The sequence below is a fragment of the Labrus bergylta genome, chromosome 14 (assembly GCF_963930695.1).
Source record: "Labrus bergylta chromosome 14, fLabBer1.1, whole genome shotgun sequence".
NCBI lineage: Eukaryota > Metazoa > Chordata > Actinopteri > Labriformes > Labridae > Labrus > Labrus bergylta.
The window spans coordinates 25,943,570-25,970,605 of record NC_089208.1 but is presented as its reverse complement, the minus strand read 5'-3'; the positions used below and the strand labels follow the sequence as shown (position 1 = coordinate 25,970,605).

The following is a 27,036-nucleotide window of genomic DNA, read 5'->3' as shown; positions in this document are numbered from 1 at the left end:
TTATTGTTCCCTCCTCCTAAAAAATGCAGATATTTTGATTCACTTGATAGCCTTTCCACATCTCTGTGAAGCAGAGAAAGACTGGTTTGTAGTTTAAGAAGCTTATGAGACCTCTCTTTCCCAGACAGAGAATCTGATTAATGCTGTTTGGGGTTTTAAAGTAGGTCTGCTGCTTTTTTTGTCTTGTTCTGAAGGGGAGCTGAGGATACTGGTGTTGGATGTGGAGGATTCCTTTGTAGTTGCCCGGGAGGTGGTATTTAAGAACCAAGCTTTAGCCTCCAGGAAACTACACATGCATAAAAGAAGGGTTTGCATGAGAATGAAGCTGAGATACACAATGGGACAATCCAGAGCAGCTTGTATGAGCTTTCACTCCGGTGCACACAGACACATCTTGTGTGAAATCTGATCCAGAGTCAAACCCACACTTACTGTAGAGAAGTAAACAGCTGTGTGAGCAACCTAACATGCGTCCTTTCCTTCCTTTCCTCGTTCTTCAGTGTCTAAGAAGCACGGCAAGCTGATCACCTTCCTGCGCACCTTCATGAAGTCCCGGCCCACCAAGCAGAAGCTGAAGCAGAGAGGCATCCTCCGGGAGAGGGTGTTCGGCTGCGACCTCGGAGAACACCTCCTCAACTCGGCACACGATGGTGAGGAATACAAAGGCACGTCTCTTGGATCCATTCAAGCTTTTATGTCATCATTACAAATTCTTAAATAATGTCCAGAGCCTTGTGGTAGAGACATGAGAACTTTATCTTTTAAGCCATACAGTGGAGACATTCATAAACCCCTCTCATATTGTCCTGAGGAGAGAAACCATTCATCTGAACTTTGAGCAAACTTTTCCTGTGAATTCTGGATTATTTGCAGGACCTGAATGTCCTGAAACAGTGGCAGCATGATGTGCCTCAGGTCACTGGACTGACATTGCACGTCCTGAGATGTGATTATCACACATACGCACAGTGTCACAGCTATACATCACTCAGCCTTAGTTCTCAGTGACAGAGAATGAAGACGATGGTTTCATGATTATTATGTATCATCCGCTCACACCGGTCTAATGATGCTGCTGAAGCCTGATCAATAACTTAATTTCATGTTAATGGAACATGTTCCTCGTATCTCTTCAGCACATTTTCACGTCCATTAAAGGCTGTCAGTGTGCAGATTAGTGACACATTCATGGGTGAAAGAGTCTGACCCTGACCTGTAAATTCTCTCTCACCTTGAGAGATAAGCTGCTCCATCTCGTTTGGGTCAAAAGATCGAGGTTTTAACTGCTTCAGTGGATTGTAAAAAAATGAAAGATTTTCTATGGGGTGAGAGAAACAATAAATTACTATAAATCGTATCTTTAACTCTGCTGCTTTATAGACGCAGAGGTTGAAGGTTGAAGCTGCTTTTACTCTGGTGATATTTAACTTGTTAAACTAAAACTGATCACCACAATGCAGGGCGTCATGATACTGGTTTAAGGTTTTAACTGGGAGCTCTATTGTCCACAGAAGTCTCCTGCTTCTTGAAATAAATCAGGTTTGAATTAAACAGTTTGTATAGATTACTTTGTCTCTGATGCTTTTCAGATATGTCAGGAGATCCTGCAGCTGCTGCTAACATTAGCTCATCCTGTTACATATCTCAGATACTTTAAATACAGACTCGAACAAATAGGTGATCTGCACTAGTAACTCTAAGAGTAAACAGCTGGAAATGTTTTAACAGCTGGCGCTTATGGAAAACTCTGAAATAATACTCTGAATGGCGAAAGAGATGGAAATTATTTAGTGTGAGTGTGTGTGTGTGTTTTCTGTCTGTGTGGACCAAGTGACGGCTAAGTTTGCAGTCAAAACTAAATCTGTGCATCATCCAAACCTCTCCCATATAAGTAACGTTTCCCTAAGGACAAGTTAAAGCCAAATAATCTGTTCCATAGAAACGTCTTTACATTCACTTTTAATCACATTGTGAGTGGTTCACCTAATGACCAATTAGAGACCTGCCCACTTACAACATTCATATATCTTATTAGCTTTGCACTACTTTTCCAGATCGAGATTCTGCTTTACCAGAATGATGTGAGTCAGATTTTATAAAGTATCCTTTTTCTTCTCATTTGAATCAAAAAAATACTACAGTGATGAAATATACCAGAAGTTTGCAAGTTGTCCCTGCTGGGTTTATTTACTGCAGCTTCTCTACACTTAAACATCCAAACTGTGGAGGTCGAGGAGGAAGGATATGATAGTTAGACCAAACATTTCTGCCTCATGCTGGTGTAAATGTTTTCACTTCCACTCAGCCGCTGTTTGAGAGTGCAGTACATTAATCAGCTGACGATTCATCTATACTCTCAGGATGAAGGATCCACTTCATCTTTAAAATCACCTGAACACTTTGCTTTTAATGTCGTTTAATAAGAATTTAAGACGATGACTTCATGTTGTGTGTTCACCGTTGAGTCCACATTCAAACACACATCTCCTTGCGATAAGAGGAATAAAACCTTCCTAGATAAGGGATGTATCCTCCCTCTCCGTCCTCTCTTCTGCTGCAGACTAGTTTACTCACATCTCTGCTTGTTTTCTCTGGAAATATGTGTGGAATTTGTCTAAACAGCTGCTTTAAGCCAGTGTCCCTCTCTGTGTCATCCTCTAAGTGATGTGTGAGCTGTGGGAGGCCTGGGAGCCTCCTTATACACACACACACAATCCTTATCTCACACTCACACAAACATAAATAACATGTCATGAGTGTGTGATTCACGTTTGCAGAAGAAGAATGAAGAAGCTCTGTGTTTTCTTATTCACACAAGCTGAGTGACTGTGATTGACTGCCTGTTTGATTCATCCAGAAAACTCTAAATAAATATGAAATGTGTTCAAATCCAACCTAAAGCACCACAAATCAAGAGAGAAATATTTTTGAATAGTTATCTATAGATATTTTTGTTTCTCAAGATTCAGATGGCTCACACTCACTCAGAAAGTGCTTTCCCTCTGAAATCTTGTGAATTTATTCATATTGTTCTTGACTTTTTTTGCAGACTGAAAAATTCATGACTGATGCCTGACACCATTTTTTTTCTTCTTTGCAGTGCCCCAGGTCCTCAAGAGCTGCACCGAGTTCATCGAGAAGCACGGTGTGGTGGACGGCATATACCGCCTCTCTGGAATCGCCTCAAATATCCAAAAGTTACGGTATGAGACACACACACACACACACACACACACACACACACACACACACACACACACACACACATATATGTCCTGTTTGTTTTGCACCTAGAAAAAAAGTGTTTATCGGGATATCCACCCTGTGCCTGCTGCTTCTACAGAAGTTTCCTTTGTCATATGAAGAGCTCACAATCCTAATCCCATAATAACCCTCATCTCATAGAAAGGCTGAGAACACCTGAATTCCTTCCAGGATTAATGTGTCTGTATAAGATAAAAAAATAAAAATGATGTGGAGTGAACTCGCAACGATTTGGGATCTCGTAAAAAAGCTGTTGACATGTGGAAATGTAAGGGTATTTTCTTTATTGATATAATACTTTAGTGATATAAACTGTGTAAAACCTCACGAGGGATTAGAAGTTGCACTTCATGTAACCTCAAAGTGGAAACTGACAGCCAGCTAGCACATACTGTATGTTCTGCTCCTGGTGTAGGCAGTCTGTTCACTTCAGTCATAAAGTTTAATCCCAGAGAAGCTGAACTGCGGACACTGTTTTTATGAAAGAGCAGCGTGTTTCAAACATCATCTGACAACCTTCTCTACCACCCAGATGGTTTCCTCGTAAAGATGCTCATTTGAGAAATGTGGGAAAAAAAGACTTTCTCTCTGTTTACTTGTAGTTAATCAATCAGTTGTCCCAAAAAGCCAATCAGAGTTATTTCTCTCTCTGTAAAAGAACAACATGAAACGGTAAACTGACTCTTGCCAACGGTGCAACTGCAAAACCATCAAACGCACAGACATTCAGCAGCCGCCTATCAATGATGATGGTGACGCTTTGTTTACCTGTGATGTGAAAGTGATATTTCCTGTATCTGAATTATTTTATTTGAGAAGAAAAAACTTCACTCAGACAGAAAACTTTAAAAGACTGCTCCAGAGACATGGAAATATTTTCAAAACTTCTACTTGATTTCAGTCATCCCCTTATAGATGTCTAATAAATAATATGCTATTTATGTTTTTATAAAGTGAATATATTGTTGTGGTGAGAGAAGTAGACACAGTCTAATCACAGGGTCAGTTTAATAAAACTTAAGTTTTCAATCTTATAACATGAAATAATGTAAGCCTGATTTATTTTCCTTTCAAGTTAAAAGAAAGTAAGTTTGTTTTACTCTGATGGGTTGTTTTCATGTTGAGTCAAAACTTCATGTTAATAGTATTTAATGGAAGCTGTAACACTTGATGTGAAGCCTGTGACTTGATTTGTCTTTTACTTTTAACTAAAGTTTAAAAAAAAAAAAAATGCTTTGATGCTTCATGGTACCACCTGTTGTTTTTTAAATAATTGTAATCTTCGATAATATTTCAAAGTACTGTACTGAAGCCTTAAAACCATTTTTTATAGGTTCAGTCATATCTCTAACCAAATAGAAAGAGACAAAGCGCTGTGTAAATTGCACAGTGTTGCAACAGTGCCGATGTATTTGTTCAATGTAGACAGTGTACAGGAGTTTGCTCTAAAATGATTAGTCATTTAAAAACAAGAAATGACCCAACTTTGGGGGTCTAGGACTGTTTTGTTGCTGTGGTATGGAAACAGGTATGTTGTAGTGTTATATGGAAGTTTAAAAATCGGGTATTATGATGACCCTACTTTTAACCGACATTAGGAGGTTAGAAGTTTCTTCAGGCACAAATCAATAAATTCCTCTCCTGAGATTTCACCAAAAGCATTTTGTCTTTCACTGCTGTGTTTTTCCTCAGAAGAACTGAGGGTTATGACTCTGTCCTCTCTCTCTCTCTCTTTCACCAGACACGAGTTTGACTCGGAGCAGATCCCTGACCTGACCAAAGATGTTTACATCCAGGACATCCACTGCGTCGGATCGCTGTGTAAGCTCTACTTCAGAGAGCTGCCCAACCCCCTGCTCACCTACCAGCTCTACGAGAAATTCTCTGTGAGTAAAGACGGAGCAGGTTTAAACACTTCTCACACACACTCTTCTTGCACTAATGTGTGGAAACAAGTCTGCTGACTTTAACAACACCTGACTTTAGAGCTTGTTTGGAGCTGTTGTTCTCAGCTGGTCTAAGCTCAGGACCCCCCCAACACCTCCTTATTGACAAATCACCACCCAAACCTCCAAAAAACTATCAACCTCTCGTTTTATTTCAAAAGAAATGTTCAGTTTGGAAACAGAACCGAAATGTTAGCAAGTCGATTTTTTTTAATAGTCTTGTCAAAAAAAATCTCCTTTTACTTCACTTACTTGAAATAAGAGAAAGATCTAGTTTAAAGAAATTTAAAAATGTAAACTGCTTCCTGCATTGGCAGATATTTTAACTCGTTACAAGCAATTCAGGTTTTGACTTTTGCTCAGAATATCTTGAAATAAGATTTTCATCTGGACTTTTAGAGTGAAATGTGGCGTGATGAGATATTTGTGACAAGAAATATCACAAATTGTAAGATTTGAGTTTTTAACAGTAGATAATGAAGGCAGTAACATGAAACATGTGCATGTCTGATCCCACTTGAGTTTTTGCAGATTCTGCATCACAAATCACAGCAGTAAAACGGTCATCTCTGAAAGGAGTCAACTTATTTGTCTTTAAACAGAGAGTTTGGTTTCAAAATGCTGTTTCAGGCTTCATGCTGTCATGTGCACTTCACAGCACAAAACACTTGTCATGCTAAGAAGACCCACACTTTATGTATTCAGTGTCATATCTGTCTTTCCTTGATAAACTGACTTCATAAAAACATCTTCTCTTTAACTTTAAGTTTTATTGATTTTTGTTTGTGCAAACAAAACTTTTTTATGCACGTTAGAATATGACTTTCTGCAACTAGTAAGATGGGTAAAAAGAAACAAAAATCAGGAATAAAACAGCCATGGTTAGAGGAGTCCATTATTAAAGAAGGGAGTATACAGATCCAGTATCTTGAAATTTGTGTTAGTCCATAAGCATTTCTCACTGTGTCATAAATCATCCATTTCTTTCATTTGCTATTGAAAGACATTTTCTCTCAGTCTTGGATGAAAGGTCATTTCTTTCCAAAGTACAAATCTCTCTTATAATTTAAAACCACTGTTTTACATCAGGGGATCAGACGTGCACCAGCTTCTTGTTATGGCCTTCATTATCTATCATTCAATGTCTATCATTATTAAACACACAATCACTTATATTTCCAAGGTGCAATATTTTAAATCCCACAGGTATTGCATATCCCAGGATATTTTATTATATTATTTACATTTTCCAGAATGAGTGTTGTTTTTTTGAAAACCCTGAAGATCTCTATTCCCTCATATCTGCCAACATGATTGTTGTGAACCAGTTTTTTAACTCTTTATTTTAGATGAAGTAGCAAGTTTGATTTTTCCACACAAACTCCCTCTGCGTCCTTGAATCTGCCGTGGTATGTTGGAGTTTACATTAAAAAACAAACTTTGCATATTATAGCGGTTGGCAGCCAGTGTCCACCTTCTGTGTCCGAGTGTGAATAGACTTCCCATAGTAAAGACATCCTTGTAATAAAACGCAGCATAGACGTTTTTCTGCAATGCACATCATTACATTGACCCGCTGAAAGCATCCACACGACCCACTTTCGGGTCCTGACCCACAAACTGAAAACCAGGGGTTCAAGTTTCTGTGTTCAGAAATGCCAAAGGTGATACTTAATCCAACATGTCTAAATTGAGTCTCTGCAGAAAAGAAAGTAAATTCCTCAGATTTATCATGAAGGAATTCTTCACATTTATCTTCTGAGTCACATGGCAGCATTGTACTGACACACCCTATCATTACAAATACACCAAACCACTTTGTGTGTGTGACTTGGAATAAAAAACCTTCTCCCAGCACCACAGAGCGTCCCTGAAGATGAAGTAAATGTTTGCTGGTTGTTATGGCAGCTGAGGAAGAGGGGTTAGAGGGTTGTGGCTGCAGACAGATGTCCCCTCCATGCTCCGTGTAACCGCACGAACGAGGACGATAAGTCAACGAGCTAAATGCTTGATGCACTGACACATCTTGTTTTTCTCTATCTCTATCTTTTGGCTGTGAAGGAGGCTGTATCAGCAGCCACAGACGAGGAACGACTCATCAAAATCCATGATGTCATCCAGCAGCTTCCTCCGCCGCATTACAGGTCAGTGTGGAGGCACACTGCCCCCCTGTGGCAGCCTCAGGCACCGCCACATTACAGATCATGTTGTGTTTGTCAGTTAATGTTAAAATCATGTGTTTGTGCAGTGCCACGCTGTATTGAATGGAATCATTTAACTGGTCCCAGCGGACCTCTTCCTTTTGTGATGATGAATTGAGTTTCCCGTCTTTTGTGAAAGCGTACAAATGTTAATTTCTCAGTGACACTCCTCTGGGATTTGAGCGCGTAGTGAAATATTGATGCTCTGAAGAAGGAGCTCTATCATGGTCATTAGTTTGCTCATCACTAGTGGGAGCCAATTAAACCTGAATAAATGAATATGTGATTGTAGGACCCTGGAGTTCCTCATGAGGCATCTCTCCCACCTGGCAGCATTCAGCTACATCACCAACATGCACAGCAAGAACCTGGCCATCGTCTGGGCCCCCAACCTGCTCAGGTGAGACACCTGGTCCATACAGGGTTCTTTGTATGCTTTAGACTATAAATCATCACTTAAAAGCTTCAACAATCAAGTTTCCTTGCTCATCTCAGGGATTAACCATTTTTTAAATTATATTTGACAGGGCGATATTTTAATTGTCATAAAAAAAAAAAACTGTAAATGTCCCCGAAAACTTGAAATGTCAAAAGAAATGTTTAGACTGCTCGTCCAAGGTTTGATATTTACGCCCCTCTATTTGAATGTCACAGAGTCATTATGGGGGGATGAAGTGACCCAACCCACGGTTAATTCTCACACTGGGACACCAATATTATGTTTGCAAGAATCAATGTGAATATACAAAGATGTGATGATGACTGAGCTTTGGTATGGCGCTGTTGCAGGATCACACTCTGAAATGTGCTGATGTGAGGCATTATTAACCTGCTACACTGCAGGGACAGCCATGTTCTCTTTTCTTATGGGTTAATGCTCTTGGTTCTGATACTGCAAGCATGCCACCTATCAAGATCTGGTGAGAGTCTGGAGCTCTTCAGTCTCTGATTCTCTAGGACTCTGCAGTTCACTGATGAGTCTTCTGTGGGATCTTATGCCCTCGCTGAAGGGATTGTTTGACGTTATCTGTCCTTCCCAGTTCATAGCCTCAACCTCCAAACAGCTGGAGTTGCTGAAGATCTTTGTCCTCGTATTCCAACCGACGGTGTGTCCTTCATATTAGGAAATAGTGTATCTGGTTGATGCTCCTGTGGTGTTGCCTTTTCCTGTAGTCAGTCTTAAACTCAAGATGAACTCAAGAAGTAATATCCAGACACTCTGGTTTGTTTGGCTTCCTGTGCAGTCTCAAAAAAGAAAAAAGACAAAACCTTCCTGGTAAATAATTTGACGTTCAGATTTAAAGTTGATCAGGGGAAAGATAAAACAGTGTCCCTCCTTTTTGGGGATGCAGCTGAAGAGGATGCAGTAAAAGATTTTTCTGGTGGATATTTTCCAGAGCTTATTTGTGTAGCCATTTTGAAACTCATGATCGTCACAGTTTGATGTATAAGTAGTCATCCTCTTGGGTTTTTATTATGCACCATAACAAGTTTCAGACATGATAATGGATTCTGTACAGCAGGAGGTAGACGGTCTGCTGCTTTAAATGAGTCACTCTGCCTGATTGATGATTTAAACAGCTGCTTGTGGGAGGACACTCTTTAACACAGCACCAGTGCTGGAAGTTCGACTCAATCATTTTACACAAATTATGTTTCTTAGATCAAAAACGCTTAAAAACATCAGGGGGGAGTCGTCAGAGAATATTTTAATTCACTACCTTGAAGATAAACACTTATTTTAACCTCAGAAGTCTGACAGAGAGCGGGTCTAATTCTTCTTATCTCTAAAATCTGTCAAACCTAAGCTTCAAGTTTAAACTTTGATCTAATTCTATAAACATTCATAACCAATCAAATTAAAGAATTGACATCATAGAACTTTGTATGAATAGTCTCGACCCGTTATTTTAACATCAGCACAAACAAATGGTATGCTTTTCTTTAATTGCCTTCCAGGCTTTTCCCTGAGTTTAGTAAACATAATTCTCCAGAACTTTTAAATTCAGAAACATGAACAACTAGTAATCAACACTCAGCAAGTTCTTTTAAATATTTATATTTTTACATTTTAAGACATTCTCATTTCTATAATGACAGTGTGCAATAACAACATAGTGTCTACATACTGAAGGCTTTTTTGATCATTCTGATGTCTTTTTTAAGACTATTTTCTAATGCTCGACATGTACGATTTGTGTGTTAGTCTCCAGGCTAGTTGTTTTTTTAAAATATATATTGCTGTTCAAACATTGATCTCCAAATGGCAGAATGCAGCTGCCCATGTGTTGTGAACACAGTATAAAGGGCGCATCGCATGATGTAATCACAGAACAATGTGTTGACCTGAGTTAAGGAAGCTTTTGCTTTCTGTTGCCAAAAGAATGACGGCTCTACTTAATAACATTTTATTATTTTGGATCTGTCAAAATCAAAACTGTTAATATGCACAAAACAGTCTCCAGTGGCTGCAGGAGGCTGGTTTTATATAGGAATAGAAAAAAAACATGACTGTCTGCTTTAACATGTAAAAGGCAGAAATGAGTCTTTAAATTGTGTGTGCATATGTGAACCTTTTTAAAACAAACGGTGACAAATTTAAAATCACTAAACAGGCTTAATACTCTTAACAAAAAGAGCTTTAAAAAAGCTACATGAAAGCAGGGCACTTAATCTGAATGATGAATATTGAAGAGGTTTAAAGTGCTATGTGTAGTGTGATGGAGCAGGAAGTGCAGCTGCTTTACTTAATAAAATGTCCTTCTTCCCTCCTCACTTTACATTTGTTCATTATGATGTCAGGTCCAAACAGATTGAATCCGCATGCTTCAGCGGCACAGCAGCCTTCATGGAGGTCAGGATCCAGTCTGTGGTGGTGGAGTTTATCCTGAACCATGTGGACGTTCTCTTCAGCTCTAAACTGAGCTCTCTGATCCGAGAGGGAGCAGGTGTGTATACGTCAGATAACACCCTCTGCTCAAACTGTCATTTTACCTGCTGCTGCTTCTAAACACTATTTCACATCACCAGGTCACAACTCGCTGTCGCGGCCCAAATCCCTACTGGTTTCATCTCCGTCCACCAAACTCCTGAGTCTGGAGGAGGCCCAGGCCCGGACCCAGGCTCAGATCAACTCTCCAGTCACTGAGGACAGCAAGTACATTGAGGTTGGAGAGGGTCCGGCAGCCCTGCAGGGCAAGTTCCACACCGTCATCGAGTTTCCCACTGAGAGGTTTGTTAGCTCTTGTTTCTCTTTTAGAGGCACAAATGGAAATCATTGTTGATGTTATGGTGCAGAGCAGAACTAAAAAGAAACATGCATTTTATTATGCTGGAATGTGTCTCTCTCTGCTGGTTGCTGGTAAGACTGCATGCAAAGACTAATTCAAAACTGAGGCATTTTTTTTATTTTTAAAGGTGTTCTGCTCTTACTATCTGCTAGGTCTTTCTGGTCTTACTGTCAAATTCAAGGTTTCAGAAAGAAGAAATGTTTCCTTTATCAGATCAAGCTGCTTCCTGTCACCACACACACACACACACACACACACACACACACACACACACACACACACATAATATTAAAAAAATGTAGTTTTTAACTGTTGGTTTGGAGAACTGTGTATGAGTTTAAAGTCTCATACAGTTGTACAATATACTGTCTTAATGTCTGTGTCTAAGTCTCTGTCTGTACTATTTCTAATCACAGGAAGAGACCTCCTATTAAATCCAAGAAGTCCCCTGTGGGGAGTTGGCGATCTTTCTTCAATCTGGGAAAATCTTCCTCCATGTCCAAACGTAAGCTGACCAGGAACCCCAGCGAGCCAAACGAGCTGAAGGCCATGGCTCTGGCTGGTGAGTCATTTCTCCATCACTGGACTGAAACTTTTTATTATCTTAAAATTCAAAAAGAGCATATTTCACTTTAAGAGTTTGAACAATAAAGCCTCTTACATGTTGTGTTTCAGGAGGAAGAGGAGACACAGCAACATTAAGATCAGCTAAAAGTGAAGAGTCTCTGAGTTCACTGCACAATGTTGAAGGTAATCATTCGAGACATCCAGCTCACCTTGACTCAGCAGAACTAGTGCAACACAGGACATATTTAAAATGCTCTTTCTACAGAGTATAAATCCTCTTTTGCTTCATTAATCATCTTATATATTCATCAGGATATGCTGTCAGCGGTATAATGATAATAAACTGTGTTTGAAGAGTAAAGTAAGGATTGTTTAAGTCATTAAAAGTACCAAATACTTCTAACAAGAAATACTAAAACTAAGATTTTAGATTTTTAATTCTGTTGTTAGAAATGAATAAATTGTCAAGGTGATAGTTAGCATGGTGAAAACAATAAATAAGAAGTTCAAAAGTTATTTTTTGCTCTTGCTTGTAGTAGTTTTATCACTCAGTGATTATATTGTTTTCCTTCAATAGGAGAGTCTAAGGTGTACCGTCCTCGGCGGCCGCGCTCTAGCAGCGACGCCCTCTCGGCCTCCTTTAACGGCGACCTGCTGGACAGCCGACAGCACTGCAACTCCTACGACAATCTGGACGGCACAGAGGACAGCGACGGAGACGACGGGCCCATCTGTGTGCCTGCCCTCATCTCACCTCCGCGCTCAGCGGGTGAAGATGTGGACCTCAGCCCGCCTGACATCGGCATGGCCTCCCTGGACTTTGACCCCATGTCTTTCCAGTGCAGCCTCCCCGACACGTCGTACGCCTTCCCTCTAGACGACTCTCCGGCCGGGGCCGAGGGCTCCACGTTAAAGAGGAGTCCAGGCAGTAAGAGCAATGGCTCTGACCTCATGTCTGCCAGCTTCCTCGGCAGTCTGACCTCGCCTTTACTGTCCGGAGACTTCTGCTACAGAGAGAAGATAGAGAGCAAGAAACTGACCACTTCTTATTCTTACACTGATAAACCTACACAGGCTGTGTCACCCATCAAATGTGCAAAGACCACCAGTCTGACACCGTTAGCCACTTCAGAGCTTTTCAGTGTAGAGAAGCCTGACGACAGGAACACAGCTGCACACCCTGTCTCTTCTCAACCGTTATCTCCTCCTGCAGCAGCCAAGGACTCTCCTCCACTGATGGGCAGCGTACTGCTGAGGGCAGCCGAGCCTTCGCTAAGTGAGGCTTTCCAAATGGAGCTGCACTCTAAGCTGGCAACCTTTGACAGTGTGGACAGTCAAGAGTTGAAGGGAGACGACAGCGTGCAGCAGGAGCCAGCTGCCAGCAGCCAGGAGCAACAAGGTAGAAAGCAGAAAAAGATTTATTAAAAGTTGTTTTTGGCAAGTTTTGTTGGTTTAGACTATCGAATTATCTAAATCATCTAAATTATATAAATGTGATGTTTCCCAGATCGGCATGGACTTAAACTCTTACCAAATGATGCTATAGCACCTCACTCTAAGTAGAATTTCTGTATTTTTAAACCTTGATCATATATTTACATATTTTGTTGTCTTAAATGACTAATAAAAAAGAAAGTTTTGGAGTACTTCCAGTAGATTCAGCCAGCAATACCAAACCTAAACTGGTTGATATTGCTGCAACATTTTCTTAGAGGAAAATTATCTTTTCACTCCATTTTTTAAGTGTACAGAAAAGTGACTTTATTTAGTGAGTTAAACTCATTTTTTGTTTACCAGAGACCAAGAAAATGCTGTAATGTCACTGTCATTACTGTCACCAAACTTCATTGACAAAAACTGATTTTATATCTCACAGCACAGGAGTTGTTGGTTTAACGCTGCCTATTTTGGGCTGTTTGTCCTGAGCTGACATTTGGAAAACTAAGGTCACACACACTTCAGTACTAAAACTTGTCGATGGTGGTTGCAGTAAACCACCACATTCTGTGTTCTGCAAGTTAAGTTTCTGTTTTTGTCAAGTTACTTTGGTAGCTTTAAAGTGAGCTATGTCTCGACTATTTCTGGTTAGAGGTTCTCATCTCATCAAAATTGGGTGTCTTTGTCCGGATCTTTCTTAAGAAAGAGCATACACATTCACATACACATACATTTGGACATGCGCACACACAATGCTATTGTCCCCCGCCTCTGTAACACCTCTGTTACTACCTCTGTAGGCAGTACAGGGGTGGGATCACTTTGTCCCCCATTCTGCCTCTGTGACATTCATATTGAATGACAGACTTCACAGGGGGGTAAATATTGCGCTTTACCCCCCTGAAGGCATCTGAATAGGGCGCCTTATGATAAACAATCTGAGTCTGTTAGTGGCAAAGAAAAGAACAGAACATGTATTTTGTTCTGAAAGGTTTGGCTGCAGCCATTCCAACCAATCACAGGACTGCAGGCTGAAGAAGTCTACTTTAGTATTTAAAAAAACTTTTTTGTCATCTTACACATTGGAGTGAAAAAAATTGGGTAAAGGTTTAAAAGTACTGGAATTCCCCTTTAACTTCCCTCCCTCTTTCCTAATCTTAAAGCACCATAGCACTATCCTGCCTGCTGTCATTTCTCTTCTTCACCTGCTGCTCTCCAACTAAATCATTCTTCAACTGTAGCTCCCTTGTGTTTTTGTGTCCCTGTTAGGAGTCGTAGCTCCGGACTCTTCAAAGGACCTCACCCCTCGTTTCCTCAGCTCTACAGCTCCCTCTGCTGCCCCTCCTCCTCCCCCGCCTAAAAACGCTGCCCGCATGTTGGCCCTGGCCCTCGCCGAGTCTGCCCAGCAGGTCTCCGTTCAGTCTCAGTTCAGGTCCTCTGAGCCCCCCACACCAGTGTCTCCTCTGCAGACACATGAGGAGTCTGACCTCCTGGGGGTGGCACATCCAAAGGTCCAACATTTCCAGACTTCCTCAGAGGACGGAGCAGAGAGGGAAAGTTCTCTGCCTCCAAATAGCACTGCTCCGACTGTCACCACAACCTCATCATATCCCTCCGCTTCCAGTCCTGCAATCAAGCTGCAGCCTCTCGAGTTAACCAGCACAATAACCAAACTACCAGACAGTGCCAAGTCCTCCACAACTCCACTTGGCCCTCACCCAGACACAGACTCCAGCTCAACTGACACTACTCTCTACAAGTGTGTCCCTCTCCCTAGTTCAACCAGTCTATCTTCTCCAACAAGGAAGAGTCCAGAGAGGCAGCAGTCAGTCCCAGCACACGTCCCAGTCCACATCCCAGTGCACGTCCCAGTGCACGTCCCAGTGCACGTCCCAGTGCACGTCCCAGTCCACGTCCCAGTCCACGTCCCAGTCCACGTCCCAGTCCACGTCCCAGTACACACCAACTCCTCCAGCAACACTCCAGCAACCACGCCGAGTGGCAGCCGCAAAGACACCAGAGTCTTACCCCAGCCTGTCCCTGAGGTAACTGACTGTCCTTTTATGTGTTACTTACAAATGATTCACAGTCATTGCATGGAGACAATGTGCTGCAGAAATCATTAAGAAAATAATCAATCAATCAAAAAGTTCTATGCAGCATAACATAAGAGATGAAGAAATTGATACTACACTCTATCAGACTCAGCTTTGTTTAGGACAAGGATGGAAAGAAGGGAAACACCATAAAGTCTCTCAGCGTTTTTAAACACTTCAGTTTTTGATTGGCTTATGTACAATTATTATTTCAGAGAGTGCCAGACAAGCTGTTTTCATCGTTTCCAGTCTTTATGCTAAGCTAATATCTCCTTTTCTAGCAAGTCCCACTTGCACCTTTTTTTATTGTTGTACCTGAATTAAAATTTGTATTTAATTATTTTTTTTATTTTATTTACTTTATTAGTCCCTGAGGGGAAATTCAGGTTACACTCTGTTATTGAGAGACATGCTTCTCACACACAAAGGCCCGAAGTAAACAAATGCACAAACATGCGCTGTGGACATGCTACACACTGCTATACAGGTAGCGCGCCAGAGCTGTTGGGAGCTGGGCACCTCAGCAGTGCTCGGGAAGTGCCCTGGCTCCTCTCCAGCTACCAGACCAACTTCCATATTTATTTGGTCCACACTGGGACTTGAACCGACGGGTTCCCAAGTTCATCCTTTACTTCCAAATTTAAAGAGAGCATCTAAATATGTGCAAATAGCAATGTGATGGGTGCTTAATGGAAGTGTAAGGTCCCCTGAGCTTGACAAGTTCTTCTCCACAATGTGTCTCCTCTACCAGTAGGAAAAAGATGGAAGAAATGCAAAAACAGAAATGATGAATGTATGCCATGCTGCTGCAGCCACTTAGAAACTGCCCAGTGTCCTGTGTGTGTGTGGACAGTCCCTAGCTGAAATGAGTGTGTGTTTATTGTGAACTATTCCCCCATGTAGTAATGCTTAACTTGACATGTCATTGACCTTCCTCTGCAAATAAAGTTTTGTTGTGTTTTGTCACAGGTCAAACCAGGTGAGACTTCACCTCGTCCAATCCTCCCAAAACCATCAGATCAGCCTCCTCCCATAAAACCCAAAAGGCAGGCGCTGTCCCAGCATCAAACTCAGACTCAGCAGCAGAGCCAGGCTCAGATTCAGGCTCATCTTCAAACACAGTCTAATTCTCAGCCTCATCCTCCATCACAGCCTAACACACAGCCTCAGACACCAGCCCTCCCCCAAACCCACACTCAGCCCCCCTCGAAGGCCAGCGCCAGAGTGGCCCCCACCTCTGCTGAGCCTGTGGAGAAGCCCTGGGAGGCCATAAAGCCGGTTCAGCCCTGCACAGAGCCAGTTAAGTACCACGAAGTGTACGGACCTCCAGCCCCCCCTGTCCGCACTATCGAGAGCAAACTGGCCACAGCAGCACTCAGCCAAAGTGAAGCTTCCTACCACGTCCTCGCTGAGGGTCCTACTCCTGGTCATCTGGAGGAAGCTCTGCCTCATCACCCTCCATCTCCTCGCAAATCTTCCACACACCAACCGGCCTACCTTTACCACGCTAAAGCAGAACCGGTCTTAATGGAGCCTCCAGGAGCCGCCTACTACCACCAGAGGCCAGTTCCTCTCGGCCCCCAGACCATGCCACACCACTACAGGCCCGACAGTGTCCCCCCACACCTCTCCTTCGTGTCCAAATCTGAGCCTCAGATCCCTTACAGTGCCCGAGTGGACAACAGGTACAGCACTTTAGGCCCGCGGTCTTACCATCACTCGATTAAGTCCAGAGGAAACTCCCGCGGTGTGTACGTTTCTCCAGGGCCGGGGCATCAGGGTTACAGCCACGACAGAACACACGGCTACCCAACCATCCGCAGGGTGCACTCGCTTCATGTCCCCTCCACGATCCGTACTGTGCCCATCCAGAGGACTGAAGTCCCGCCAGATGATGAAATCTTCTTCTATCACAGACCCGTCTACCCCTGCAAAGCCTACCAGCAGCCTCCGCAGCAGCAGCAGCCCCCACAGCAGCAGCAGCAGCAGTCCTCACAGGGCGACTACCACGTCACCCAGCTGCAGCCTTACTTTGAGAACGGACGAGTTCAGTACCGCTACAGTCCCTACTCTGGTTCAGGCCCCGTGGAGGCACCTTACTACGACATCGACCCCTATGGCACCATCCGAGTCCGCCACTTCCACTCCAGAGATCCAGGAGCCGCTGCAGGTCGACCAGGTGGAAAGGCGACCGGGTACCACTATCTCGCTCGCCATGTTCTCCCGCCGGGGAAGGAGCACAGCTTTGTAAGCAGGGACATGCCACCTGGACATGCAAGCATGGAGGCTCCAGCTTACCTCTCTTGGGATCCCGAGGAGTCAGAGAGGCTTCGCTTTCAGTCCATCCGCAGAGAGAGCCGGGCCCGACAGAAGGTCAAAGGCCCTGTCCTCTCTCAGTATGACAACGTGGGCCTGTTTGCCCCTGCAGATATATCGGGCTATGAAATGCTGCACCTGCGCAGTAAGTCCGACCCAGGTAAAGCTGTGCTGGCTGCAGCTGAGAGCAAAGATGGACGCTACCTCCCCAGACATATGACATCAGACCCTGATGTCGTCCTGTACATGGAGACTGACAAGCATGTCCAGGGAGACAGGTCGGAGGGACTTGCCAAGCAAAGCACTTCCAAGAAATGTCAATCCTCCCACTCCTTTCCTTCTTCTCTGAGCCACAGTCTCTCCCACCAGCAGGAGAGCAGTCGACACGATGCCAAGCCTGCAGACGACAAGCAGGGCACAGACGGAAGCAGGTCCAAACACTGGCAGCAGGAGTATCCCAGCAAGAGGAGCTTTACACCGCGGTACGAGTGTCCCGATTCTGACCACAAAGGGAAGAGTGGATACCACAGTACAGAAGAGCAGCCGTCTGACCCCAGGGATCAACATGCCCATTCCAAACCCGAGCGATCCCACAGCGTCAGGGAGCCACCGCACTACAGCAAACCTGAGCCAGACAGAGACTACTCCTATCAGAAACACAGCAGCAAAGCGGCTCAGTCCCACTATGACAACCTGGACGATTATCGGCCAGTACCTCAGCCACAGGCCCCGCTTCACAAACGGGGAGGCTCTGGCTCGTATCCAGGCCCAGGGTTCTCAGTGAGCCAAAATAACAGAGCGTACTCCACCGCGCTAGGCCAGGGAGGCTACATCCAGACTGACCTGGCCCTGCCCAGGCCAGAGACAGAGATACGTACTGAATGAAGCATTTAACATGAGAAATGATGTTTAGCTGTGTATAAAAAGACTCTGATGAGCTGCTGCTGAGCAGCCTCTGCAGGACAGCGGACTGTCGCAGCACCAATATTTTTGCTCCTCTGTATTTTTAATGAATTGTAAAGAAAAATGTCTGACTTTTTACAGAAAGCCCTGAATGTACCTGAAGTTATTGTCCAAAAAGTCATATTGTTGTGATTGATTGAGACAGTAGCCAGTCATTAATGTATATGATATGAAGACATAAGGTACATTTAACAGGAAATGTAAAATATATATACTAAATATATAAATATATGAACAGAATCAATAGAAAAAAGGGGGATTTTTAGTTGTTGTTTTTTTTTTAGGTGTGGCGCTGGGTATAAACTGGGATTCATGTTTGCATTTTAGAAATGCATGCACTCTCTATCTCTTACAGAACAGTTCTGTGTACTTCACCATCCATTGTGTTCTTTCTGGATTTTACAGCACAAGTTAAAGACAGGTGGTACATGAAGGTCATGGAGCCCTCTCTCTGCTTTAATGTGCACAAGAAGCGATATGAGCGTCCATGTTTGTCTGTAAGAATCTGACTGGGTGTGAGGTTTGTAAGGAGCTGGGATGAAATAGTTGACTCATTTTATTTTATTTTATTTCATTGTCTTTTTTTCAGTGACTGTGCCATTTTATGTAACTTTTCTATAAACACATTTCAGTGACTCTAATGGGATGTTTTGGTACTTGTATGTTAGGGACCAAATGACTCGGCGCAGTTGTTGCACATAACGGGATAAAGAGGGGATGATGGATGAATGCCTGTTGTTCCTTTTTAGATGTGTAAGAGTTTTTGTTTTTATTTAAAATTTTCCATCACATTGACGGTACATTCATGAACTGGACTGACTGAATAAAGATGAAAACATTTTCCTCTCAAACGACCTGGTGAAGAACATTTTGAACCTGCTTTGGTGGACAAGCCTTACATTTTGTTTCTACAGGCCAGATTTACTTTACGGTCATCGTCATGACGCACAAACATTGTGATATCTAGATTTCAGATCACTTCTGATGAGTCGACAGTTCTCAGCTGAAGGTGTCATGATGGGGTCATTTGTTTTTTATCTACTCGCTTTCTTTGGAAACAATAAGGGAGGGATTTTTTTTTTAAGAAATCAATGTGTAGTACGCCCATCCGGTATTATACCACCCCTTTGGATCAGCATAATGTATGGATTACACTGTTTCAAATCTGTCTTAATCCAGGTTGTACTCTGTAACTGTTGACTTCTATATCGCTTGCAGGTTTCACTTCTCTTGCCTTATCGAAAAGCCTCTTCCTTTTCAGACGGGGCGATAATTTAAGGCACCGTGTACTTGAATGTGAAAACACTCTCGTCTCAATCTAGAGGTATCTAAAGTTAGATATGAAATAAATAAAACTGTTCAGGAACAGCTAAAATCCATGTCTTATATGTGTGAATGATGTTACTGATAAACCTTTTTGTTTGCTCGGTCTGACAGGGTGAAACATTGTCAACAAAATCTAGTTAAGCAAAACCTAACTAGTGGTAGTAGAGCTCTTTTTTGTCACAAAAAGCCGTCAAGTAAGTGACTAGTTATTATTTTGTCATCAGTATAAAAGACCTGTTGGAGTTTATCCGATATCATTACTGCCTTCTCTTCACCTTAAAGTGGTACAATGCCAATATTCTGCTTAACAACAAAGACAGGTGCTCAATGTGTTAACTTTAGGCTACTCTGTGGAGTTTTAACCTTTATAACAATACATAATTTTCTTCCCCATCACTGTCATCACTCATACATAATAACAACGAACGCACTAATTATGTATGTTACCCAGATCATCTTCTAAGGAATATACTGACCCTTGGACTTTCACAGATGAACCAGAGGTTTACATTCAACGTGAACCATGCGTCAATGTTACATTTTTGTAATCCCACAACATGATGAATTTCCAAAAATGTTTCGTCTTGGTCTTTAGTGCTCACACACTAGCACAAGTGTTCTTCATATTTTGTTTAACTTTACCTACCTACATGTTGCCATAATGAGGTGTGTGACGATGCAAGGTAAGAAAAGTGTTTTGGAATATTACAAGCTAAATTAGGCACGTATTTTAGAGACATGTTACACTGTCAAAAACAACAAAAATCTTCAAACTGACCTAAAATTAACCACTGAAACACATTTAAACCTTAATCTATTTGATTTATTGTTTGATGACAAACAAAAAACCAAATCATTGAACAAAGATCAACTAGCGTCACCTGGGCAGAGTAAGAGAAGGGGACCAAACACAAAACCCTGTGGGACACCACAGCGGACAGGGGATGCTATTTTGAGGATGCGATCCAGATTAAATGAGTTTATACTGGAAGTAAAAGTTAAATCTTTATAAATCTATAATCCCCTAAAACCTTCAACACATTTAAGTGTTATTTCTTGGTATGTCAGGTCTGAATGAAATGATAGAAACAGAAAAGCCACAGTAAACCAAATTTTCTATCCTTTCTTTTATTGAACGATGTCGAGATGTAAAGCTAATATAATCAAGTATTACAAAATGCCTTGTTAGGGATGTATGCTTTCCTATTCTGTGTTCCCTCTCCCCTTCTTCTCTAGCTCATATCCAGGTAGGTCAGACCCTGTGTTTTCACCTGTATGTCGATGATACCCATCTCTCTGACCCTTAGCAGCTGCCTAACTTAATTTTACAGCAGAACCCAACTCATTCGACTTTATTTATTCCCTAAACAGCCCTTTACTGCTTCAGATTTTTTCTGCTTTTATCAAATTGGCTCAATGTCTAAATCAGCATCCAAAAGGCACCAAAGACCAACATGACTCTTGATAGCATAACTCGTCCACCTTTGTTTATCTTCTACAAAACTGACCGGTTTCAACTTTGCCAGTTGTAATTATACTTTGTACAATATCCACTTATTGAGGCTTAACATTTAGTTTGACATCCGTACAAGACAAAATTTAAAGGAGGTACATAACCCTTCATGTATATCTTTACCCACATGTAAGTTGACAGTCTGTTGTCCTCTACCCTGCGTATGCTAAACACTTGTGAGCAAATTTGAAGCAGATATGTTTTACCACCCAGGAACTGCACTGGTTTGAGTAACAACATGACACTTCCAGTTTTCCCTCAGGGTCGCTTTAAGTATAATGGAATATGTGTTTATACATGTGTACCAAGACACTTATCATACATGGGAAACTTTGGTCAGAATGGAGTATGTACAACTATGATGGATAATTATCCATGTTTCATGGGGAATCGTGCTTAGTTGAGGGCTCACAGAAGCCATGCATTTTAGTTTTGTACACAAGTTTCATAACTTTTAATGTATCAGATCTCTTCTTACTGTAAATTAAATTTGAGCTGGATCAGATGAACACAATAGGAAGAGTTACTCCAGAATAACCGTCAACAAAATGTAGGAGTAAAGGGAAGTTTGAGGGATTACAAAAACTCCTGAATGCTTAATTTAAAGTTTGTTGAAAGTGTTAGAAGTTAGGCTATTTAAAACGATTAAGCTGATATTCTGACCCTCTTCCTCTGACAGCCAGGTCATTCAAGAGTACAGATATCCAATCAATAGGTAATGTAGTGGCCCTTTTAAAGTAGAATAAAATTATTTTATTTTTTAATTACTGCATCCAAAAGCATGAATGCCTTTATTTGCATATGTTGCTTCTACCAGTGGTTATGGTTACGTTTCCAGTATCAGCTTTAATAATATTATGTTTTACTTCCTTTCTTATTTTGAAATTTGTTTTTCTTAATTTATTGTTTGTTAAAATATATTAACATAACTTATAAAAACATTATGTTATTATCGCATTTAAGCCCAATAGTGTTCGTTACAAAAAAAAGTTGAGGAAGTTACAATGTTTACAAATGTTGTCAGTTGCATTGTGGGAGGCAGGTGATTGACACGGCCGCCATTTTGCTCCAGCTTTCTGCTTCCATTGTGTGAGAGATAGTAAATATCTGACACTGCCAGACAACCACAACACACTTCACCGTGCGAAGAAAAAGCGTTAAATTCACCCCCGGTAAGCAAAGTTCTTCTCGTAATTTTTTATACAAATAGTAATATTAACTGTTTAACGCTGAAAATGAGGTGATTAAAGTAGTTTTGATGGTGAAATATCGTGTTATTTCGACGCGTTGGAGAGGAGAAAAAGCAGCTGCCCGGTCAGAGAGAAAAACGGCTCAGTACTTCCTCTGCTCAAATATCTGCTCCACTTTCATGAGCGCTTTCTACCTCGCTGTTACCGCCTTTAAACTCCATCTGTAAAAACGCCTACACGCTCATTCGATAGCTACACTTCTCTCCTATGTTTTGTTGATAGTCTTCTGCGAAAACTTCATTTGATTAGTAAAATAAATGTCAAAGTTTACGTCCTGCTCATTGCCTCTATATTGGTAGGTTCATTTAGGTCTGCGGCCATAATCTTGCGGTAGGGGGCGGGGCCACGGCTGCTTGTCCCGCCCTAAACCTTGCAGAACTAAACGCGGTTGGTCCTAAACCCACCGCACAGGCACAGTTGATTGGTCTATTTCAGGACGATAACCGTTTTTGTATTGTGATTGGTTGGATCGGGAGCACAAAGTGTCCTGATTGGCTCGGCACGGTGTGTCTGTGTAGCAGCTAAACCGAAGGGAAACTTCTCCCAGGCGGTCAAATATGACCAAACAGGAGACTTTGAACTAGCCGAGGGAAAACGAAAGTCTCGTGTTTCGTAAAGGAAATCTTAAAATAAAATGTGTCAAAATTTTGGTCACACCATCATATATGAATGATAATAAGCAAATAATAACCGAAGGTATACAATATGTTGACACTTAATTCTAGTTATATAACAGAACATGTTCATATTGATGTTTTCAGGTTCAATCACAAAAACATATTTATAATTTATCATATATAAACAGACTGTTAGCTTTGAAGGATTATTTATTTACATCGCCTTTGACACATTTTTATAAGTGAACACCAGTGTTTTCATTAAAAACATTTGACAACATTAAGGAAATAAATTCTAAAAATATCAACAATTTTGTTTTGATTAAGATATTATTTTTTAATCAGAAACAGCTGTTACAGTGGTCTCTGTGAAGCCACCAGAACTCAGTGAAGATAAATTACAAACACATTATTTCTGTATAAACGAGCTGACCGAGGATCAAGGTAGCAGCAGCAAATCCGATGTTCTGCTTTTTAAAATTTGAATTTTTTGTCCATGTAGTATGTTGGCCCCTCAAAGGATTTTTCTTCTTCATTAAGGGGGTCTTTCTTTTTTATAGATCTTTTCTTTTATGGTGTAAAAACTATAACCCAAGCCCGTCAATGGCCAAAGAAGAATGCTTCATCGCACATACCTTGATTAAACCCAGCTTCTCGATTGTCAGCCAAACAAATCTTATGGAACATTTTTTTTTTTTTTTTTTAAGATTTATTTTTGGGCTTTTTGTGCCTTTAATGGAGAGATAGGACAGTGGATAGAGTCAGAAATCAGAGAGAGAGGGAGTGGGGAATGACATGCGGGAAAGGGGCCACAGGTGGGATGTGAATCCGGGCCGCCCGCTTGAGACGACAGCCTCCATACATGGGGCGCACGCACCAACCACTGCTCCACCAGCGTCCCTTATGGAACATTTTTAAAACTGTTTGAACCTATTAGTCACAGAGAAACAAATATCTTGAAAAATAAACTAAAGACACGTTTTGGAAAATACCAGATTAAAACTTTAAGCCCAGAGGGAGAGAGTGTGTGTATAATGAACGTTTACATTAACAACGCTAACTAACGCTGTTGATTTTCCCTGTAGGTGATTCTTTGTCGTAATGGCTCGTACCAAGCAGACTGCTCGTAAGTCCACTGGAGGAAAGGCTCCTCGTAAGCAGCTGGCCACCAAGGCCGCTCGCAAGAGTGCCCCCTCTACTGGTGGTGTGAAGAAGCCCCATCGTTACAGGTAACATCTTTACTTGCCTTCTAAACAGCCGGTCATTTCGTTGAAATTGAATTAATCAAACTGAGATGATCATTGAGAAAATCCTCCTCGCTGGTTTAGAAAACTGTGTTGAATAGTTGGTTCGTACATTTATTCACTAAAGTGTCCTGTTTTTTTACAAAGACACACACACTTGGACATTAGCAGCATTAAACATGTCTGCTTTTTCATCTTTTTAAACTCTGTTGTATTCCTAAGGTTTGCTCGGGCCAAAGTAAGAGAAAAAGTGTTGTGAATATTTCGAAATACATTCATGTAAATATACAAACTCCCTTTTTTACTTTTTTTTTTTTACAATTTCCTGTCTTGTGAACGGACTAAGCATGATTTTAATAATCTAATCAGATCTGCATCATTATTAAGTTATTTTGGCAGCTTCAGATCCAGTTCATAGTGGTAATATTACAGTAAAATCTGTTTGTCTTTGCTCCACACTGCTGTAGTAATCCAGACTGTAGCAGATGTGTGAGTGAAATGAATCCCAGGTAGTTGGTATATCCATCCCTGATAATCCCTGAAATCCTGGTAACTCCCGGAGCCAAGCCTGACCATTCATCTTTATGAATCTGGAAACAAGAGTAAAGTTAATCCAGATTCAGCTCCTGGAAGAAGGGGTGAAATTAATTAATTAATTAATTAATTAATTAATTAACCGAGCTGTGTGTGCATCTGTATGACGTAAGGAACCAAGACATTTGATGGTTGTGTGGGACCAACGTTAAAAAAACAAACCACACAAAGGATCCTAAAACTTTAAAAGAAAAAGTTCAAATCTTTGCTCTTGGTTTGAAGCGCAGCATAACAAAATGATACCCAACAGATCAGTATGCTATTCTGCAGGACTGCCCACTGCCCCGAAGTTGTTGTATAAGTAGAACCAGGAAGTGAACTGAACATGGAGGAACTGTTCTTGAATGAATCACATTATTACTTTGGGAGATGAGTCCTGTGTAGGTAGAGGAGGGTTTAATAAACTCAGTTTTAAATCATGTATTGAGCTACATTTTTTTTGTTTCAGGCCCGGTACCGTGGCTCTGAGAGAGATCCGTCGGTACCAGAAGTCCACTGAGCTGCTGATCCGTAAGCTGCCCTTCCAGCGCCTGGTGAGGGAGATCGCTCAGGACTTCAAGACCGACCTGCGTTTCCAGAGCGCCGCCATCGGAGCTCTGCAGGTTTGTTTCTGCACCAATTCTATCAAAAAAAAAACTGCATCAATCTAACATCAACGATCTCCTCTTGCTCATATCTGCTGTCTCTTCCTGCAGGAGGCCAGCGAGGCGTACCTGGTGGGTCTGTTTGAGGACACTAACCTGTGTGCCATCCATGCCAAGCGTGTCACCATCATGCCCAAAGACATCCAGCTGGCCCGCCGCATCCGTGGAGAGCGCGCTTAGACGGCCTCCATGATGATTCACCTCTGTCCTGTTTTTCTTTACCTCACCCCGCCCTCACTCCCTCTCTATACCTTCCCCACCCACCTCCACCTGTTCCTCTCGACTCCCCTCCCCATCTTGCCCAGCTTCTCAGTAGACTTTAGAGTAACCCTGATTATGAAGATATAGAAATATGTCGAAGTCTGGTCTCCATAGGTTTTTTCGTCTTCACCAAATGTTTTTAGGGTACCTTTGTCGTGCATGTAAAAGGTTTGGCAGATCAGAAGTACATGTGCACACATTCTTAAACCTTTGTCACTGAGTTTTGGGTGTTGCCTGTAAAAGCTTCTGCTGGATTCTTCCGTGGTGGGAGGCCAGCAGCTGTGGTTAGTGTGGCAAACAGAGCTGAAGCAGAGGGACGAGTACGAGGGACTAGTATGCTTAAGGGGAGCTGCAACTTCCACAGCAGGGTGCTATTAAAGCTAGTCCTGAGGCCTCAGCCCCTGTCTTAACACCCTGTTCCTCCCCTCCTGCCCAGTCCGTCCCTTTACACCCTCACACTCCCCCTCCACTCCACAGCTACAGGCTGCTGCTCCTCAGACCCCCCCCCCCCCCCCCTTCACCTCTGTAATGTGCTCATGGAGGGGATGGCGGTCTGTTTGTGTGGACGCGTGAGCTCTGATCTCTCAAACCATTTGTACTCAACAAACAAGGATCTTTTGGTTGCTTAAGATTATTGATTATTGTTGTGGATATGGTGACTATTTTTTTTACGCATATAAATCACAGATGCTTCTCTTTTCCACTCTCCAAATCATGAAATTAACAGAAAAAACTATTAAAACAATTCTCTAAGGTTATCAATTTTTAATTTGCAGTGGTCTGATTTGCAACATAAAATCAGGAAGGGCTTCTCCATTTTCAAAAGCAACTTCAATTCTAAAGGCAGCCACAGGGGGGCGATGGTTCACCATCTGCTCCTTTATTCAACTATTCAGTGTAGATCAGTCGTCACACATTACGCTTCTGTCTCTATCGCCACAGATTGACTTTAGACTTGTCACTACAGTATGAAGTGATATTCTAGTGGAAGTTTCACTCTGCATGTTTTTGGGGTCTTTGTGTCTCTTGCACTCGCTGTAGATCTGAACATATAATCTGTCCCTTTCTCAAAATTTGTGATACACAATATAACCTCATATTTGTTTTCTTTTATATTTTTCTTATTCCTTGAAATTTTCAGACGTATAAATAAGCTGATCTTTGTATTTTCCAAATTTCTCATATTATGGTGGTAATAAATAGGTGTTAAGACAACCTGATGCTTGTGTGATTTCTTTGTTTCATTGTGTCTCACTGAGGCTCTGGTGTCAGGCAGTTAGGATCCAAACCGAATCCTCGAAAAGTCCGTTAAGTTCTTTATTTTTATAAGTGCCAAACAAATGTATGCAGACAGGAGGCAGTTGTTAGAATTGAGTGTTTCAAGTTCTCTCTGAAGAGTGCCATGTTAACTCCAGTCTTTGTTCTTAATTTAATTAGTCACAACAGGGTTTGTTTCCTTCCAAGGAACCTTAATAGATCTTCGAGTAATTACCTTTTCACCCTGGCT

At 41.8% G+C, this 27,036-nt stretch overlaps 2 protein-coding genes across 9 annotated transcripts in view; both read left to right on the top strand.

Moving 5' to 3' along the window:
• Nucleotides 1-19,448, top strand: part of arhgap32b (Rho GTPase activating protein 32b) — a 125,684-nt gene extending 106,236 nt beyond the window's left edge. For 6 of the 8 annotated variants that reach the window (XM_020629275.3, XM_020629273.3, XM_020629276.3 and 3 more), the window contains 12 exons: nt 501-665; nt 3,101-3,203; nt 5,006-5,150; nt 7,272-7,354; nt 7,704-7,811; nt 10,214-10,359; nt 10,442-10,643; nt 11,118-11,263; nt 11,377-11,451; nt 11,846-12,667; nt 13,975-14,750; nt 15,771-19,448. In XM_020629275.3, the coding sequence (XP_020484931.2) occupies nt 501-665; nt 3,101-3,203; nt 5,006-5,150; nt 7,272-7,354; nt 7,704-7,811; nt 10,214-10,359; nt 10,442-10,643; nt 11,118-11,263; nt 11,377-11,451; nt 11,846-12,667; nt 13,975-14,750; nt 15,771-18,002 (5,003 nt within the window). In that variant the 3' untranslated portion in view covers nt 18,003-19,448. The remainder of the gene's footprint in view (nt 1-500; nt 666-3,100; nt 3,204-5,005; nt 5,151-7,271; nt 7,355-7,703; nt 7,812-10,213; nt 10,360-10,441; nt 10,644-11,117; nt 11,264-11,376; nt 11,452-11,845; nt 12,668-13,974; nt 14,751-15,770) is intronic. The other 2 variants (XM_020629274.3, XM_020629277.3) reach the window with 1 other exon arrangement.
• A 2,485-nt stretch (nt 19,449-21,933) lies between these two features.
• Nucleotides 21,934-26,744, top strand: h3f3c (H3 histone, family 3C). Its single transcript, XM_020629311.3, has 4 exons — nt 21,934-22,091; nt 23,872-24,015; nt 25,073-25,226; nt 25,320-26,744. The coding sequence occupies exons 2-4, from the start codon at nt 23,888-23,890 to the stop codon at nt 25,446-25,448; spliced, it is 411 nt and encodes a 136-aa protein (XP_020484967.1). The 5' UTR covers nt 21,934-22,091; nt 23,872-23,887; the 3' UTR covers nt 25,449-26,744.
• Nucleotides 26,745-27,036: the final 292 nt, after the last annotated feature.